This window comes from Odontesthes bonariensis, chromosome 15 (genome assembly GCF_027942865.1).
Source record: "Odontesthes bonariensis isolate fOdoBon6 chromosome 15, fOdoBon6.hap1, whole genome shotgun sequence".
In the NCBI taxonomy this organism is placed as follows: domain Eukaryota; kingdom Metazoa; phylum Chordata; class Actinopteri; order Atheriniformes; family Atherinopsidae; genus Odontesthes; species Odontesthes bonariensis.
In genome coordinates this window covers 16,323,257-16,341,699 of record NC_134520.1, presented here as the reverse complement: position 1 = coordinate 16,341,699, position 18,443 = coordinate 16,323,257, and the positions used below count along the sequence as shown (strand labels likewise).

General features: G+C 41.2%; 1 protein-coding gene across 1 annotated transcript in view; it reads left to right on the top strand.

The window, feature by feature from the left end:
* Positions 1-18,443, top strand: part of glis1b (GLIS family zinc finger 1b) — a 68,382-nt gene that overhangs the window by 35,693 nt on the left and 14,246 nt on the right. The window contains exons 4-5 of the mRNA XM_075485204.1: positions 14,369-14,530; positions 16,912-17,022. Coding sequence (XP_075341319.1) covers positions 14,369-14,530; positions 16,912-17,022 — 273 coding nt within the window. The remainder of the gene's footprint in view (positions 1-14,368; positions 14,531-16,911; positions 17,023-18,443) is intronic.

The window sequence follows — 18,443 nt, the reverse complement described above, 5'->3', positions numbered from 1 at the left end:
GTTTCAGAAACAGATTTTCTGTAGCTGCTACAGTTTCAGTTTGGACTCTTTGGCAGGTTGCAGATCGGGTGCCGCAACACGCACGTTGCAGTTTGGGAGCTGTAGCAGTCCCTTTAAGCGTTGCTGCAGCCAGAGGTTGATGCAAGCTGCGATTCATGACCCACAGCTGGAATTTCAGTTGTTCCGTGGTATTTTGGGAGGTTTAGCAGACAGCTCAAGCACTGTGGCAAGCTTTGCAGATGTCACTGGAGGATTTGATTTTAGTCTGCACAGAAGGCTGATAAGTGTCAAAGATTTGATGTTTTGTATTTATTTATTTATTTTATTTACCCCCCCCCCCCTGATGTCCTAAATATGAGGGTTGTTCATTCTGCTCCGTCTGCAGAGAAGGAAAGCGTGCTTCATTCAACCACAGCCTGGGGTTAAAGGAGGCATATGTCCTTCTTTTCACAAGCTGACACAAATTACTGAGGTCTTATTGAAATGTCTGTGACACGATTTGGTCAAAATAACACAGAGAGAAACTACGGTAACTTATTTTTCTGCCAAAAAGATTCACAGCTCTGTTCAAGGGGATCATTTTGGGGCCTGGACTGACCCACTCAACTCTGTGATGAAACCGATAACCTTTTGAGCACGTTATTTTACGGTATAAGAGAGCATACGATCAATCTTCTGAGAGTTCAGACCACACACCAAACTTAACTAGCAATTTTATTCTCAAATGCTTACATTTCCCGTGTCGGCAGTTGAACCAGGGACAGCTGGTTGGCTACTGATCCCTCTCTTAGGCGCACTCTCGTTGCGAGCCATGTGTTGAACTGTCCCAAGTTGTTAAAACACGCACAGCAGAAAATAACGGCCGCTGGCTTGTGATAACACCATTGCAGAACTCATGTTGCAAGTGGTAATTTCTCCGTCACACACCGGCTCCATAAACTCTGGAGTTCACGGTTGCTCCATTCCTCTGTGTTTTGTTTAAGTTCTTAGCGGCTGACTTTGAGAAGGGTTGCTCATGTGGCCAGCATTTCACTGATGTTTGTGTTTTTTAAAGACATTGCAAAAACAAACATCCGTGTTGTACCAGTTCTGTGCTGATGATGCATGACAAATGGGAAATTTTCAACCTCTGGGTGTGAGAATGTAAGAGCATCAGTTATTAGGTACATTTCCTTGTTAAACAATGTATCGGTTGAGTATTATTTGCTCATTTATGTCTTAAGTTAGGTGGACTATGTAACTAATGATGAGATTTTATAGGATAAGTTTCAACCTCCCACTTCTGAGCCACAGTGAATTCAGCCATCATCTGAAGTTGAAGTTCGGCGAATACAATGAGAAAGGAGGTTGGTAGTTTCCCCTGCAAATCTGAATGAGATTATTTCAGATATATGGGCCCAACTCAAAATGTCATGGTTTAATTTTGGGGCTTTTTTTTTTTTTTTTTTTGAAGTTTTTGAGTGGGAAGTGACCTCGAACACTAAAAGCATGTTCCCTCAAGTGCAGAAAGAAGAGATATTTCACTTTTTGCCACTGAGCGGTAAGAAGTGGGCTGATTCAATGTCTGCAGATGGTTCAAACAGTTGTAAAACGCAGAAAACAAATGTCGAAGAGCTGTCATGCAATTGATTCTGGAAGAAGTCTGGAAGATGTCTGGTTTTCTGTTTTTTTACTCAATTCTAAATAGTAAATAGAGGAGAGCCAAATGGATATCTGTCATTCACAGAAATGAGGATTTGCAGTGAACACTGTTGGTCTGTTATGTTAGAAGTTTGATTTGAAATCTTTTTATAGTACAATGTTATGACACATGGTTGGAGGTTTTCGTAATCCCGTTAGCAGGAGCGCTGTGAACAACAAGAGCGAGCAGAACACCGAAGTGTCAAGGATGATTCATTCTGGCGTTTTCTGTGGTATATTTATCAATTAATTTGGGTATTGGGGCCATGCTAACTTTATACTCCACATCTCTGTTGGAAAGATTTGAAAGAAACAGGAGTCGCACGAAACAACAAACAAATAATAGATTTCAGGGAGATAAGTACAAGCAAGCACCTGAGCTGAATTTTGACATAAATCTTTATAAAATTTTATCTTAAAGTCTGACTGACAGTAACAACGGAACTTCAGCAGAAAGACCATCTTTCATCAGTGATCTTTCATTGTGGATTTCTGTCCAGGGACACTCGCCACAGGCATTTTCATCTGCGCAAGCTAGGTGGTTTGAGACGGACTTTCAGAAATTGCAGAATACCACTCGGACCACTTTATAAGAACAGTAACAAGTGATTTCTGTTCGATGATCAGTCTTATTTATGTGAGCCAAAGAATACAGAGAAAGAGATGAATCAAATGAGAGGTGGGATGCACAGAGTTTGCTGGGTTTCAAGTCCAGTAATATCAATTGTCAACTTGCATCATTTAGTTTTGTTACAGAAGAATAAGGCATGTTGATTTATTATGAAACAACGTATTGCTTGACTTCAACCAAATTGTTCCAAAAACTGTCACCAGCTGACCCTTCCTACAATGCAGACATGGAGCTGCTGGTGTTATTTTGTCATATACTGATGCATGTATACTATGAACACCTTTGTAACAAATAGGGTGAAACTTTTACCACACATTTGCTCGATAAGCCGATCTTATGGACATGACTGATAAGACCGATTTTCTTACTTTGTGTCCTCATCCCTGGTCCATAAAAAAAGCCCATTGCAGGGATGACAAGAAGCAACTCTTTATCATGAAAAAATGAATGTCTGCTTCGGTCTGTTTTTTTTGCTTTTAAAATATAACAATAACAATCACAGCCAGCCATTGAAATAGATATTTGTGCATACACACACACACACGAGTGTGGGAGCAATTCTTTAAAATGATCGTAAACTACTAGATTGAACTCAGGTAGTGGATTGGGAGCTACAGCTACCTTCCTGTCAAACTTTTAACCAGGTATCAAAGCGTGCAGGATTTGCTACATGTGATACACTTTAATTGCATTTGTCTGGAATGCAGTATTTTGAGTTTCCCCATTTCCTCAACATTTAATCACACTCTGGTACCGGGAAACCTGAAGACCCACGGCTGCGGCTGTGCATACATTGCACAGAGATTGTGTCATAATAGTGTCCCATCCAAAGCCCTAATCAGTTTAACCTCTTTACTGAGCCAGATCAGTTTACTAATACATAAGAGATATGAAGCTGGGGTGGGTGTTTTGGGGGTCTCCTTTGTGTTCACTGTTGCAGGGCTGCAAACACTGTTCCTGCTGCAGAAGGAGAGTGTGTAGATGGCAGAAAGCTGCAAGATCTCTTCAAAAAAATATATTTTTTCAATTCTAAAATCAAAAAAAGTTTCTCCTGTTTGTTCATAACCATTTCTTTGTGACATACAGATAATTCGAGCCATAGTTTGTGGCATATTATAAGTCAAATACAACTTGCTCTGTGTCCTCTTAGGCTACCATGTACTGACACCTTTGTTACTCACATTTGTGCTACAGCAGCCATTTTGCAAACATACCCACCAAACTGGTTGGTTGGTAGTGCGTGTAATCTGTGTGTGTTGAACATCTTAGGGCACCCAAAGGTTTGTTCTTATTTCTTATTTCACGCTGACTTGTCAGGGTTGCACGAGTCCAGAGCAGCATCCACCCCCTTGTCACTTTCACATCTCCGACCAAACAAGCAAAGAAGAAGGACATTTATACACAATTGTGACTACTTTAGCCTCTGGGGTCGCAGCACATCCCCATGGCAGCAGTATCCTTTCACCCAGCCTGGCATACCCCAACAGACTTGCCCAGAGCTGAGGCAAATATATGTGAGAACTGGGTTGCTACCGTACAAAATAAACACCAAGAGAAGCATGGATAAATTATGTAGCGAAAGACATGCTTATGTTTAGGGTGTCGGGTTTAAATTATGTACCACGGGGTTCTGTGGTTAGTGCGCCGGGTTTAATTTGAATGTTTGCGAGAATAAGTGAAGGCTGAAAGAAACAGAGCCAGGCGGCCAATCCAGCTCCTCTGATGTCATTGCAAAAATGACATTTTTTTTCCCCCCCAGAATTCATCACGAGGCATTGTGAATGACAAGTGATTTGGTATGAACCGTTTCAGGACTTGAGTGCATTTTTGAAGCATTAGCAAGGCTTTCACCCTCACAAGTGTTTGATACAAGTTAAATCAAGCTTTCCAAGGTGAGACTTTGTGTGTGTTTACACTGTCGAGACCTTCGGTGTGTTCTCAATTTCCTTCCAGAGAGGCAGAATGAAGACGGATCCAAATGGAAAGATCAAGGAAGAACACTGAAGTGTGGATTTTGTTGTTAAATGAAACATAATGTTTTTCAAATCAAGGAGTGATTGATGATGAAAGGGAGGTTGGGAGCATTTGAGAAAGAAATGGCAACAAAAACCCTCTTAGTGGGGCACACAAGGACACAATACGCAAAATTCAGTGTTTTATTAATTACGACTGTGTGACCCTGCAGAACCAGCACCACGGAGATGCTGATATTAAAGCTAGGATTTACCTCTTCCCCATAGAGTTTTACATCGAAATGATCTCTGTCTCCTGATAGAAACCTCTCTCTCAGCTTTCTGTTCACATTTAGAAACATCTGTTTTGCGTTCAATCTGTTCAGCTTTGGAATCAGTTTAACATCAACGTGAGAGGGTTTGTGCAGTGTTTAGAACCAGATTGGTTTAGTTACACGGGCAGGATTACAGTAGAGGTAAGAAGCCTAAAAGTCGGCGCGTATCCTTTTGTTTTTCTTGTGCTCTACCAGCTTCTCATAACAGCAGTCTGTCAAGCTGTGTCACAGAGCAGCTGTCATTTGGACTGAGCTGCATCCATGTCTGAAACCAAACAAGCAGAACATCAGTATCACAGGTTTAATTTTCACAGAAATGTGGCCAAGAAACTTAGTTTAGGCCATGTCTCATTTTGAAGTCCATTACAGTCAGGAAATAAATGTTAGAAATGGGAAAATTTTTGTAATGGACAAATGTTTGGGGCAGTGAGTACAAGGCTTTGACTCATTTTACACTCAACATATAAGTCTCATGAGAAATTTAAAGGAGATATTCTGCGAAGAAGAAAAAGTTTATTGGAGAATACTGGTCACGGATGGAACCTCAGGATTTGTGCCGTTGGCAGGTTGTGTGAGTGCATCTTAACTGCACAGGAATGGGGAGAGGTTTTGCTCTCAAATAAAAATGCTTTCCCTGTAGGACAGCAGACACAGACATGTAAGTGTCGACTGAATTATTGAATCGGAGTAGGGAGCTATACACTGAAATGTGGTCGGCTGATTTATTGAAATGTGAATGAAATGTGATGTGCCCGTTGAGAATACCTCAGCCATGATTCGACTTGACACGTTGAATGTCGAGCAAAGTCTGATATATTGCAACCAGCCATATCCACATAACTGGAAACTGGACCCTGAAACCCACAGAGAGCAGGAAAGAGCACAACCTTGGCATACTGAGGAGTGAACAAATCAAGGGGCACCGTGGCATCACAGTTGCACCACATTTTTTAGGCAGCGGCTTTTTTTACCCAGAAGGCTTTGTGGTCTGAAACCAGTCCAATAGTTGCATAAATGCACTTTCTTCTCCTCCACTCTCCTTGAGTTCTTGGGCTGGTGTTGATCATAATGCCATGTTGACCTATTGTTTAATTTTGCAGGCATGTTTTCTGTCTGAATGTCATAGTACTTCTGGCATCAAGGTATTTGGCTTGGCAACTCACTTGGCTTCGGCAGTGTTTATTTGTTGCCACGTCAGAGTGATAGGGTTGCTGCAGGAGGCATTAGACTTAGACAGCTGTGTCAACTCCTGCTTTGTGTGGAGAACAAATACTTTAACTTCTTTCCCTAACAAGTCTGGACGACACAGGAACACTTGAAGTGTGTCTCAAAAATTTAAAGTTATTGGGCCAGACTGAGAAATGCATCTGTTTTTCCAGCAGAAATGACGAAAAAGAGAATGCAGCCGAGAGTGGTTTGCAAAGAAACGAAAATAAGATGTCTTTATGTGCAGCATAAACTATTCTCTGACCACGGCAAGAATCCCTATTCAAAAGGATATAAACCCTAAAACACTTTTCATACTGTTAGAAAACAGCCAATGTGCTTTGGTTGTCTGAATAGAGGCTGCGGTTTTGTGTTGGATATTTTTCTCTCTCTAGAGTCTGAACAGTTAATGTCAGGAGTGTTTGTCAGAGTGAGGGCATCTTTCCAGGCCTGTGGCAATATCTAAAGATGCCAACTTCTCCATTACCAGCACCCTTGATAGATGAAAATGAATTGCTGTCACCGAGGAGGGAAAAAAATGATGGATGGCTAGGAAGCTTTTAAAAGATCACTTTAATGCACAGGCTAATCATTAAATTGGATTATACAATATTTGTCACTGCTGTGTAATAGACGATGAAGTGGATTGATTAAATGTAACATTATTGTCACTACTGGCTGTGTGTGAATTAGCATCCATCATCCCCCAACGGCACTAAGATGAAATGGAGATATGGGGCAGAGTGAGGTATACGGCAGCGCGTTGCAGAACAAGAGCAGCTTATAGGTTGAAGGGGGTAAAAAAGAGACAGTGAGAGAAAGCGAGAGCGAGAATGAAGGCGGGTGTGAGTGAAAGGTGCTGAATGGATGTAAGCGCTGGTGTCAGAGGACGCCGTAGCTCATGGCTCTGTCTAACAGGATCTGCATTGACTGCCAGTAACACCAGTTGAGGCGCCGGCTCGGAACACATATCATGTTTAGGATTTTCATTGCGTAACCCCCAGTCTGTCTTTTTCATGGCGGGTTCAGCTTTCGCAAATGGGTTTATAATTAATGCCTTGATGGTTACTAATGGCTTTGGCCTTGGAAGCTTTGTATTGCACTCTAATTAGACATTATAAATGGTTTGGGGTAGCTGTGAACATAAAGACGCAGGCATGACTTTGATGAATCTTTTCATCAAAGGGAGGATCACAGGATCGCCTCTCCTCACTGAAATGAACATCCTAGTTCCTTCTCAAAGTCGGTGGTTGTTTGAATGCTATGAAAGATGAATGTAAGATGTGTTTAGATTGCCAAAATATTACAACCCCAACTCTCAAAAAGTTTGGATGCTGTGTAAAATGAAAATAAAAATAGAATTAAATGTTTTGTTGATCTCATAAAGCAATATTTTATTTTCAATAGAATGAGGAAAAAGGATTCCAATGTTGAAAGTGAGATATTTCCCTATTTTATTAAACATATTTGTTCATCTTCACGTCTCTGGGATCTCAGGAGACTGGTTACTGGACATTTTGCGAGAGGAATGTTTTCCCATTCTTATCTGATATAAAATCCTAGCTGCTCAACAGTCCTGGGTCTTCTTTGTTGTCTTTTGCATTCCATGATGTGCCAGATGTTTTCAAATGGTGAAAGGGCTGGACGGCAGGTAGGCCAGTCCAGCACCTTCTGTTACAAAGCCATGCTGTTATAAAAGATGCAGTATATGGTTTAGCATTGTCTTGCTCTAATATGCAAGGTCTTCCCAGAAAAGGATCTGGAAGGGAGTAAATGTTCCTCTAAAACCTTGCATATTTTTAATATTAATGATATCTTTCCAGATTTGCAAGTTTCCCGTTCAATAGGCGCTAATGCACCCCACATATCATCAGAGATGGAGGCTTTTGAACTGAGCCCTGATAACAAGCCAGATGGTCTCCTCTTCAGTCCGGAGGACACCGTATCCATGATTTTCCAAAAGAATATCAACACTTGATTCATCTGACCAACAGAAGAGTTTCCCACTTTGCTTTGGTCCAGAGAAAACAGATGTCTGTTTGGATCGTGTCCACATATGGCTTCTTCTTTGCATGACAGAGCTTTATCCTACGTTTGTGTATGGCACAAATCTTCAAGTCTGTGTTCAAAGATAACTATTTTCTGGGAGTGTTCCTGAAATCCAGAATCATGGCTGTTTTTAACTCTGTGCTGCCTGAGGGCCTGAAGATCACGGCCATCCAGTTCTGATTTTCTGTCATGTCTGAGATGTCTTCAGATTTTCTGAATCTTTTGATGATAATATGTACCGTAGATGGTTGCATATTCAAAGCCATTTTTAGTTGAGGAATATTATTCTGAAATTGTCCCACAATTTGTGGACACATTTTTTTTTGCAGATTGCTAAATCTTTGCCCATCATTAATTCTGGGAAACTCTGCCTCTCTAAGGTACTCTTTTTTTTTTTTTTATACCCAATCATGTCACTGACTTGTTTCGAGTTAACCTGATTAATTGCAATGTGTTCCTCCAGCTGTTTCTTTTTAGAACCACTTACCTTTCCAGCCTTTTTCTTCGACACGCTGCCGCCATCGAATTGAAGACGAACTAATATTTATCAAAAACTGGTCGAATGTCTCACTTTCAGTATTTGATATGTGAAATAAATATTGGTTTATGAGATTGGCTAATCATTCCACTCTGTTTTTACATTTTACACAGCATCCCAACTGTTTTTTTGAATTGGGGTCGTATTTCTTTAACAGTTAATTGAGAGCAGGGGTGTGACAGATTCCATGTGTGAAAGTGGTTGTGGTTTTGATGCATTCGAACGTTTCCTCTCTCACTGAGGACTATTGGCAAAGATTTGATCATAAATAACGTTTTTTTCTTTCTCTTTTTTTTTTTTTTTAAGAACAGAGTCTATTTCAAAGCTAACTCCATTTCTGGCCCATATTCATACAGTTGAATTTAGAATGTGGATATGATTTCTAGACCTGAGCCTTTGTTCAGAAGGAAAATGAAATATTAAAAGAGACTTTGGGTTGAGTTGGGTTTAGTTCTCTTCTAACACTGCATAATAATACACAATACATATCACTTTCCCTGTCAGTCCACATGACCCCATTTTCCTTTTTCTCACAATATGGTGAACCGGTCAACTCTTAGCTGCCCAGTTCGAAAGGAAATCACATCTTAGCTCGCTAATCTGATGCAGGGCTGCAGAGCTGCTCGACATTTGGATGAGGCCCTCTGAATCAGAGCAGGTAAAGTGGTTCCATAAAAGCTCACCATTTTGTTGTGCATCTTGGCTCGCACTTTGCCGGGGCTCCACCGCAGGAACAGAGGTTCAGATCCATCACCGCGCTTCCTCCTCAATCTTCGGCAAATGACCTGTGAGAGGAACAAAACAGCTCATTATGTGAGCGGCCCCCATTTAGTCATCATCGGAATACTTCCTGTTGTGCCATCCGCATAGTTTTTAATCTGGCCCCAAAACTTTTCAGGCATCACTGCAAAATGGCTGTTAAGAACAATTTCTTTGGTCATTTACATGACTACTTCCTCTCACCAATTTATCGGCTGACTTGTAGCACTGTTTTCTTGTTCACTCGCATCTGGACAACACTCCCTCTGTTTAGTCGCTCGCTGTATGTGCTCATATCTCAGCACTCATAAATCAAGGAGTCCTGGAAACGAAGAAAAGCACCAGAAGACAAGAGAGAAAAGATGCTTCGGGGAGAAGCAAGTGAATATGAACTAATTTTTCTCCCCGAAAGGCAGAAAAAATGTCCACCGATATGTTTGATTCTAATTAAAGGACTATTCGCAACAGATGAGGCTGGCTGCTAAAAGGGTTCCGATTCACTGTGGAAATGATATGTGTAAACTATGTAATGCGAATGTTTTAGCCAAGCTGTGTTTAATTTTGTATCCTGACGAAGCGCATGAGAAACCTGCCTCTCCTTAGCTGTCTCGTTGAATCATATGGATATAATTTCATCCATTTACGTTTTTCTGCTCTTTGCTGTGGTTGCCACAGGGCATTTGGAAGCAGGGAGATTAAATGCACATGTTCCTCTCATCCGCAGCCGGGGCACTCTGCCGTACAGCCTCCCCTCCGAACAGATCCTGAAGTGTTGGTGGTTTTCCTCGTTGGTCAGGGCAGAGAAAGACACCTTGTGATAAATCAACTCATTCCCCCAAATCTTTTTTTTTCTTTTTTTCTCAGACGTATAATATTATACAACTTGCTTTGAGCATTGGCACTTTATAACATGTTTCATTTGGCAGTGTTTTCCTTTGCAAGCCTTTATCGTGTCTGTCCGACTGTGCAGTAAAAAAAAAAAAAAAACTCTGGATGTCTTAGGTAGAACTAATTACAGCAAAAGAAAAAAAAACAGCAGTGGCTGTTAAGCTCTGTGAACATTTTTCTTTTATAGGAGGCCCTTAGAACATGAGTAATAGTGCATTTCATGCTAGTTAGCAGGAGAACAGTTGAATACAGTCTCTCCATCATTAGTCAGAGGTCTGATCGACAATTACTGCTCTGAACCAGAGAGATATATTATAGTTGAGGGAGATATCAAAAGATTCTCTAACATCTGTTGCAGCCTCCAAAGTTCTAGACTGTCAGGAGAGAAAATGCTGAAGCTTAAACTTGAGGGTGAAAAAAACCCCCTCCTCTTGGTGATGACCTTGGCTGCAAGACCACATTCAGTTATTCATTTCCAAGAGATAAACCTTTGCATTTCTTCTGATTCCCTGCATGCTTCTGTCTTCTTACGTCATTCATCCAAACTGTTAACTAACTGAAAATCAGATTTCTGTTATACATGTCAGCGGCCTTATTTCCCCCAGCAGCCGTCCATAATGGCTGGTTTGTTTCCATCAGTGCCGCTCCTGCAGGTTGCTAATGAGCCGCTGCATGCGAGGAGAGTTGTACACTGCCGCCTTGTAGTTGTGACACTGTTTAGCCTTTTCCCTGCCAGTCAGGAGTCATTTCCCATGAAGGCCTCAGGCGTGACGCACCTTCTCTAGTCTGAACGTCGGGTCCATAATCTGTTGTGATCAGCTGCCCGTCCACTCTTTCAACCTCCTCTCTCCCCCTTCAGCCGCGTCAGGATCCTGCTGTCATCCTAAATGTTTACGGAGCCCGCTCTCAAAAGCGGGATGGTGTCAAGTGGAGCTGAAACCCCTCCAGACTGCCAATGCTACTCCCCTCGTGTGGCGATCGTCTGTTTCACCCTCGATGGATGTTTTCAGAGAGGAAAACGAAACATGTTTAAAGCAATTAATGCGATTAGCACCATCTAAACTGTTTTCGTAAGAAATATCAAAGGTAAAATCAATCCTCTGTCAGAGGCCTCGGCCTGTGTTTATACCACTTTAACCTGTGTGTACTTTCTACACAATTTAGACTTCAGTCAACTCCTCGTGGATGATGAAGGACCCTACTGACACACAGTGTATGCTTCTTAATGTGTATATATTGTTTTTAGAGGCTTTTCATCATCATTATAGTTTTAGCCTTGGTTGATGTAGTTGGAATAAAAATGCATATATGTCTTGGCTTACTTTAAAAAAAAGAAAAAGAAAAGACCACATATGCCCTCGTGAAGACTGCTAACAGTTACACTTTCACATCCCTCGGTTCCAGCAGTATTTATGTATTTAATCTGAACGGCAGTGTACGCTGCAAATATCCAAAATGAAGTTGACAGTCAGCGAGCTCACTGAAAGAAGTCATTTAAACCTGCAGATTGGCCACACTTAAACGTCTTACTTTAGCATAAAAAAAAATTTCATGCAGGGTTTCTGGGTCTCGTCCATGCCCAGAGGTGGCAGTGCCTATTGATTTCTAGCAGGCAGGAAAAGCTTGTGCTGAGGCCGTCTCCCTGTATGTGGAGCTCCCAGAGTAATAATACGCTCTACAAGATTAACACGGTTTCCTCCACGGACCCCTAACTGTAATTTAGCCTCAAATTTGTATTGCGGAAAAGAAAGCAATGAAAGAGTGATTATTCCCTTATACATAAATACACACATTTGGCACTTCGATAATAGCCCCGTTTGTTTTCCAAAAATCAAATGCTCAGCGCCGTATTCCAGCAGGCAGCATGGGTCATGTCTGTCAAGACTGTTATGGCAATGTGGATGTTCTTCCGCAATGAGATTTTTACTAAACTTTCCCACCGTCGTTGCTGCCCTTTTTTTCTTTCCAAAACATTTGATTGGCACGACTCCCGAACGATATGTTTCTGCTGTGCCGTTTTGTGTAATTTGAACTAATTTCCGTGTTTATATACTGAGCCGTGCACGGCGTATCTGCGTGCAGTTTTGAGGAACTTGAGGAGTGATATACCCCCCCCCCCCTGTATTTAATTTCGGTCCACCTTACTGCACGTTTTAGCTGTGATCACATTGCACTTTTCCTGTATTTCTCATGCACAGTTTGACACATATTGTTTTTTTTTTACTTTTGCACCACACCTTAGCTTTACATGATTACAACTCATAAGAAAATCTGCTCTTAAGGATAAGAATTGCTTCCTGAGTTCATCAGATTCCAGATAAATCCATCAGATTGAGCACTGATATCTGACAAATGTAAAAGCTGAACTTGAAATGCTCTGCCATTTTCTTAATGTAAACCTATTCCATGATCAGATGTTTCTCAGCATTAATATTCATTAGGGTTAACTTCTTAAATGGCCATTTAGTCTTAAGAAAAAGCATCTTCACATTTCCTAAAGTGAACTATCAAAAGATTGATTTATGTGTTATTGTAACAAAAAGCCAAGAGCAGGCAACGTCAGTATCCAGCAGCACTTGGACGAGATTTGAAAATTTCAAGCTTAGTTCTCTTTGGAAGCACTGACAAAACCACATACTATGTTTTGGCACATTAGTGTTTGCCCAGGTTTCTTTCAGTAAAATCAACTTCACAAGGTCAGTATACTTTTTTTTTTTTGCTCGCAGCTTATTAAAAAAAAGAAAAAAATTCAGGCAATTAAGGAAAAATGCATCTGTCTGGTCGTGCTAAAGGGAGTTTTTGTTTCCAAATTCAACAGCTCTGAGGTCTTACAAACTTCACGAGTAGTTATGCGTTGTGCTGCCATAATTGGGCAGATCAAGACTGTCTTACTCAGCCACACCGCTGCATGCGCAACCCCACAGATCATCACGGTCACCCAAAACGGCTCTACCATGCCGGGCTTAGGTTTCGCCTATATTAAATGAAGCCTCGGTGAATAGAAGGCCCTGCTGTTGCTGTGTGAGTGAATGAAGGAGACCAGGAATGAGTCTAGATGTAGTTGCGGGCCCATTAGAAAAATGGTGTCACTCTCTCCCTTAGCCGTAACCCAACCTGTTGTCAGCAGGCCTCACTAAAGGTCAGGATACAATGGACAGTAGAGACTGTAGTGCCTCTGCAGCGTGGTGTACATGAAGTTTTATTCATACAGAGAGAAAATATCCAAAATTGTTTTTAAGTCAGGCTTACAAAGAGAAGTTTGTTATTCTAGACATTTAAGACTGATATTAAAGGTGAAACGTCCCATCTTGTCATATTTGGCCTGATGGATTGCTTCACTGCCTCCTTGTCCAAGTTTGAAATGTTAGTTCGACAGTACTGATAAAGCACTCATGGTGGCTTTACAAAAGAGTTGCTGTGAGAACGAGCACCTTTCCGGCCCACATTGTGACAATGGTTTCGGTATTCTGATGTAACATTGACGTAGAATACCAGGGTATGCTTCTTATACTTACATACACTTTGACTCCTTACGCGGCAGTCCCTGTATGGGGTCTTTAAAGGGACTGCCTCGTCCACCAATCGGCCATGTTTTCTGCTTATAAAAGCACAAGTAGATACATGAGAAGCCTCATAAAATATTCACATGTTAACAAATCTGTGGTGTTCATTGGCTGAGTGGTTGGGATCAAATGAGCCAAGCTGGGTCAGAAATGAGCTTGTTTACAGTCACTGTCACTTGTCAGTCTAATGCACCATACACAGCGGAACACTTATCTCACGCTATATGCATTACAGCCCATTAACCGATGCTTTTATGTACTATATGGCACACTCCAGTTCCCCTGGCAGTTAAGATGACAGCTTTAAAAGCACAGGTGTACTGTCTAACTACTAAGGTTTTTTCTTTTCAAGTAGATGTGGTTTCAACAAAGGCTGTTGGATTGGCAGCGTAATTCAAGAACCATGGAAATAAAAATGCTCGTAATTACACCAAGCATGTTCTTAAGGATGTCATTTCTTTTCAGTAGCGGTTGAATATGCGGTATGGAGTGAGCTCCATGTTTGTGGGTGATTATGGGGCTGAGGGAAGGAGTGGGACAACTTATTTCTGAGTCACAAAAACACACATGCATGTTTACAGAAGCCAGATTGTATCAAAATTGACCAGCTTTACACTAATTGATCTCTTTATTTATTTATTTTTTTTCTCCATGCATGCTCAAGTGTGGTCATTTATTTTTCCCTGTGTGGTCCATTGCATACCTGCCAGAGTGTGGTTCTCTTCGTGCTGCAATCTGTGTTAAGCCGTCTTCCCCTTCGCCCACAGTTTGAGGGCTGTAACAAAGCTTTCTCTCGCCTGGAGAACCTGAAGATCCACCTGAGGAGCCACACAGGAGAGAAGCCGTACCTGTGCCAGCATCCTGGCTGCCAGAAAGCTTTCAGCAACTCCAGCGACCGAGCCAAGCATCAGCGCACTCACCTGGACACGGTCAGAAAACAAAGCCTCTGCTCTCTCATCTTCCAGTTTCCCCTGAGTGGATTTCTGCTTAAACATGTTTGAAAATAGCCTGGGTGGTCGGTGCGTGGCTGCATTAGATCATGAGCTATAAATGTTTTATGTATGTCTACGTACAATCCAATTTGAAATTAGAGCATTTTCTAAAAATCAAACACTAGTTGTCCAGTTGCAATGAATATCCCCTCAGCAAATATATGAGCGTGCATGTCTGGTGTATGCTCTTTCTGTGCCCCGCCTTTCCTTTTTTACCATTAAAAACTGTGCTGCTCTCCAAGCGTTTCTGCCTATTTCCACATCTTGACAGTGTTAAGAGTTTAATTTGATGTCAGTCAGTGAGCCGTGTGGCATTCTCAGTCTCTCTACTCCAGCAGGGACATGCCAAAGATCGTTAAACAATCAGCGCCATTAGGCCAAGTCGCAGCTTACGCTGCAAAGGACTTGAATTGGGGCTTGCGAGCTGGAGACAGAGCTTTGCCTGTTTCTCTGACCTGTGAAACGAGAAAGGAAAGGTTGAGTCAGCCATCGCTGCCACTCGTCATGTCGCAGTAACCCCACCAGTTTACCACCCACATTATCACCATTTATACGCCAACACAGCCACGGAGTAAATGAGTTGTTCTGCCCAAATTATGCACTTAAGTCCATCAGGATGTTTGTTTTTTTTCCCGCATTTCAAGGGAACCTTTCACTTTTCTCCTCTGTGTTTTGAAATAATTTCCACTTTTTAGGCAAAACACTACTGAAACCATAAACACATTTTAGTGATGTTACTAAATGGCTCAAATCCCTGAAAACGGTGTAATTTAAAACAACCATCTCAACTAACTGAAAAGCAGAGCTTTGATGGAGTCAAAAGTTGTATATAAAATGGTTAAGTCGGACTGTTAACCAGATGTCAATATGAAGCCACATTTTAGAGTTATTTGTTTTTGCTCCGCCAAGCCATGTCCAATCGAGTTAAATCAAGCAAATTTTGTTTATCTACCCCTAAATAGCACTTTTTTTCCGAAGAGGGTTATACAGTCATTTTGAGTGAAAAAGTTCACAAACGAACAAATAAGGCTTTCCCAAGCCTTAGAACTGTAAACGGATTGTTCGTCAGTCGCATGGATTATAACCTCATTTTTGTTATAATGGTTTATAGTTATTGTATTTTAAATTCTGTTTAAAAAAAAAAAAAAATCCTTCATCACAGCTCAGAAATGTTGATTCGGGATAAACAAAGAGTGCTGCTGGATTTAAAATTCTCTTCCATCCACCAATTTTTCCCCAAAAATAAACTTCAGAACAAATTCTTTGTGAGCTTTCCTCTGGTTTTTATAAATCATTCAAAATTCTTGCCAAAGCAGAAAAGTGAATGCGGAATTTTGTTATTTTATCAGTCGGGGATTTTCTTCCACTGCCCACACTTTCCACAGACGGCCAAATGATACAGCTAGCTGGGGACCCTGACGCTTACGGCTTCACATTAACACCCTGCCGAGGCCTTTGCTGTGCAGCCATCTGCCCTGCCAGAGACACTTGAGCGGAAAATCATTTTCAAGCTTTAATGACACTTTACACAGAAGCTAGATATTTTAAATTACTCGGGGTTCTGTGCTATATTTAGCACGTAACTGCGCTTAAGTAGCACCACCAAGGACTGAGTTATTTAGAGAGAAAATTGAGCTATGAAGGCAGAGCTAACTATGACCTAAGTCCAGACCTCCAGACCCTCTTCGTACTCTGCCTGTTCGAACACAGACATACAAAGTAATGGTACGTAGACTACAACCTGTTAGCTTTGAGTAAATGTCACAGAAGTTGACAAAATGGAAGTATTGAAATTTTATTGACAACTTTTCTATTTTCTTAATCGCTTGAAGAGCTCCACAGCTATTTCCTAATATATTTCTTTAACTTAGCAGAAGAAGTTAGGTACATCTTCAAGTATGTATGTATTATTTATCATGCAGTATCAGTGATGTGACTGCCAGGAGAGTTGGGTTTCATTACTGCTGTGAGACAGGAAAAAAGAGGTGGAAGTAAAACACAATCCAGTCCAATCTGCTTTCAATTGTGAATGACAAAATCTTCTTCAACTGACTGTTTTTTCCTGTCACTGTTTTCCTGCTCTTCCTTTTACTCCACACTATGTGTCTATCTCAGCTGAAAGGTAGGACTTCCCCTTTACTCCAACAAATTTCCTATTTCTTGTATAACTCTTGATCTCACGTTTTTTTTGCCATATCTTCTTCAAGCCTTTTGTCTTTTTTTTTTTTTCCTGTGTCTCTGTCCCAGTACAATAAAGGGGATTTAATGCATTTGATTTCCAAAAAAACCTGATGCACATCTTTTCTCTGTGCACACAGAAACCGTACGCATGTCAGATCTCTGGCTGTACCAAGCGCTACACAGACCCCAGTTCTCTACGCAAACACGTCAAGATCCACTCGGCCAAAGAGCAGCAGGTGCATAGAAAGGTATGCAAAAGAGCACTATTCTAACCTGAACTCCGCAGTAACGTGAAAGATTATCACAGTATCGAGATGCATTATGTCACATACAGGAATTCTAGCGAGCAAAAGTATGCATTCTTGGTATATATGGTTGGTATAGATGCCAGCATTCAGCGTGGTTGGAACGTTCTCACATTTGTTACTCATCAGAATTGATTCATTTTCTTCTATTCATGATCTACAGGCATTTCAGGCAAACAATGGGGCAAAGACTTTTTTTTTTTCAGTTTTTTTATTCATGAAAAACAGATGGCTAAATAGCATAACATTTATGGTATTAATGAGAAGATGCTCAGCGCCCAGTTTCCTCCACTCATTGTGGGGACTTGCAGCCAAATAGTTCAATCTTTGTATCATCAGACCGAAAAGGTTTGGCTTCTCATGGCTTGAGTCATTCAAGTGCTTTTTGGATAATTCGTCACAGCCCGTCCGTCATTTGCATTCGTGGAAAGAATAGCTTCTGTTTGGCCGCTTTGTTAAAGAGGCCCGGTTGGTGTAGTGCAGCACTGGTGGATGTCCTTCTGTGACATTCTGGTATCTCCACAAAGTGTCTTGACCATGGCCCTTTGTCCCAGATGACTCAGTTTGGTTGCGCAACCGGATCTTGCAAGTTTGTCAACAGTTTAAAACTTCTAAAAAAAACACACTAGATGCTTCGACTTATCTTAAATTGCATTGCTAGCATACAGTGACGTTTCGAGCTCAAACCCAACATTTTCGGACTAAAGAAAATCCAGAAACTTCCAAACTTGGTCCAAAACTTAATTTATCTCAGAAAGGTTGAGGCTGCTGCAGATTTTTTTTCTTTCCTATGAAACCCTGGTGCCTTGACACAATCCGGTTTCACGTGCCTACAGACCATTTTCAACACATGGGGGTTTGGATATCACTTGGACAGACACCATCAACAGTGAGACCTCGTACACAGCGTACAGGTGAATGCTTTATTAACTATGTCAAGGGAATTCAATTCAATGATAGAAGAAGGAAGCACCGAAGATTGGTGGTATCGCAAGGGTTTAAATGCTTTTATATTTCAGTTTTATTCTCGGACGATTTATTTCTCAGTTGAGTCTAAAACACAACAAGAAGCTGAAAACTTGAAATGGTCTCAAAACTTTCTGTCAACACTGTAAAGGCTTTATCTGGCAATACAGCTGGTGTGTTTTTCTTTGTCATGCCCTCCAGAATGGCCATATCTTAAAGCTGTATCGACCATTTATGTGAGCAAGACATCAATAAAAACTATTGATATATTCTGTGATCCTGGTGGGCATCATTCACAGATCCATCTTGCTGTTTTGAGACGTCTTGAGGCTCTGGCCAGGGTTGACAGGGGAGGTATCTTTTGAGAATCATTCCCCGAGCAATAGATCAGGTTTGAC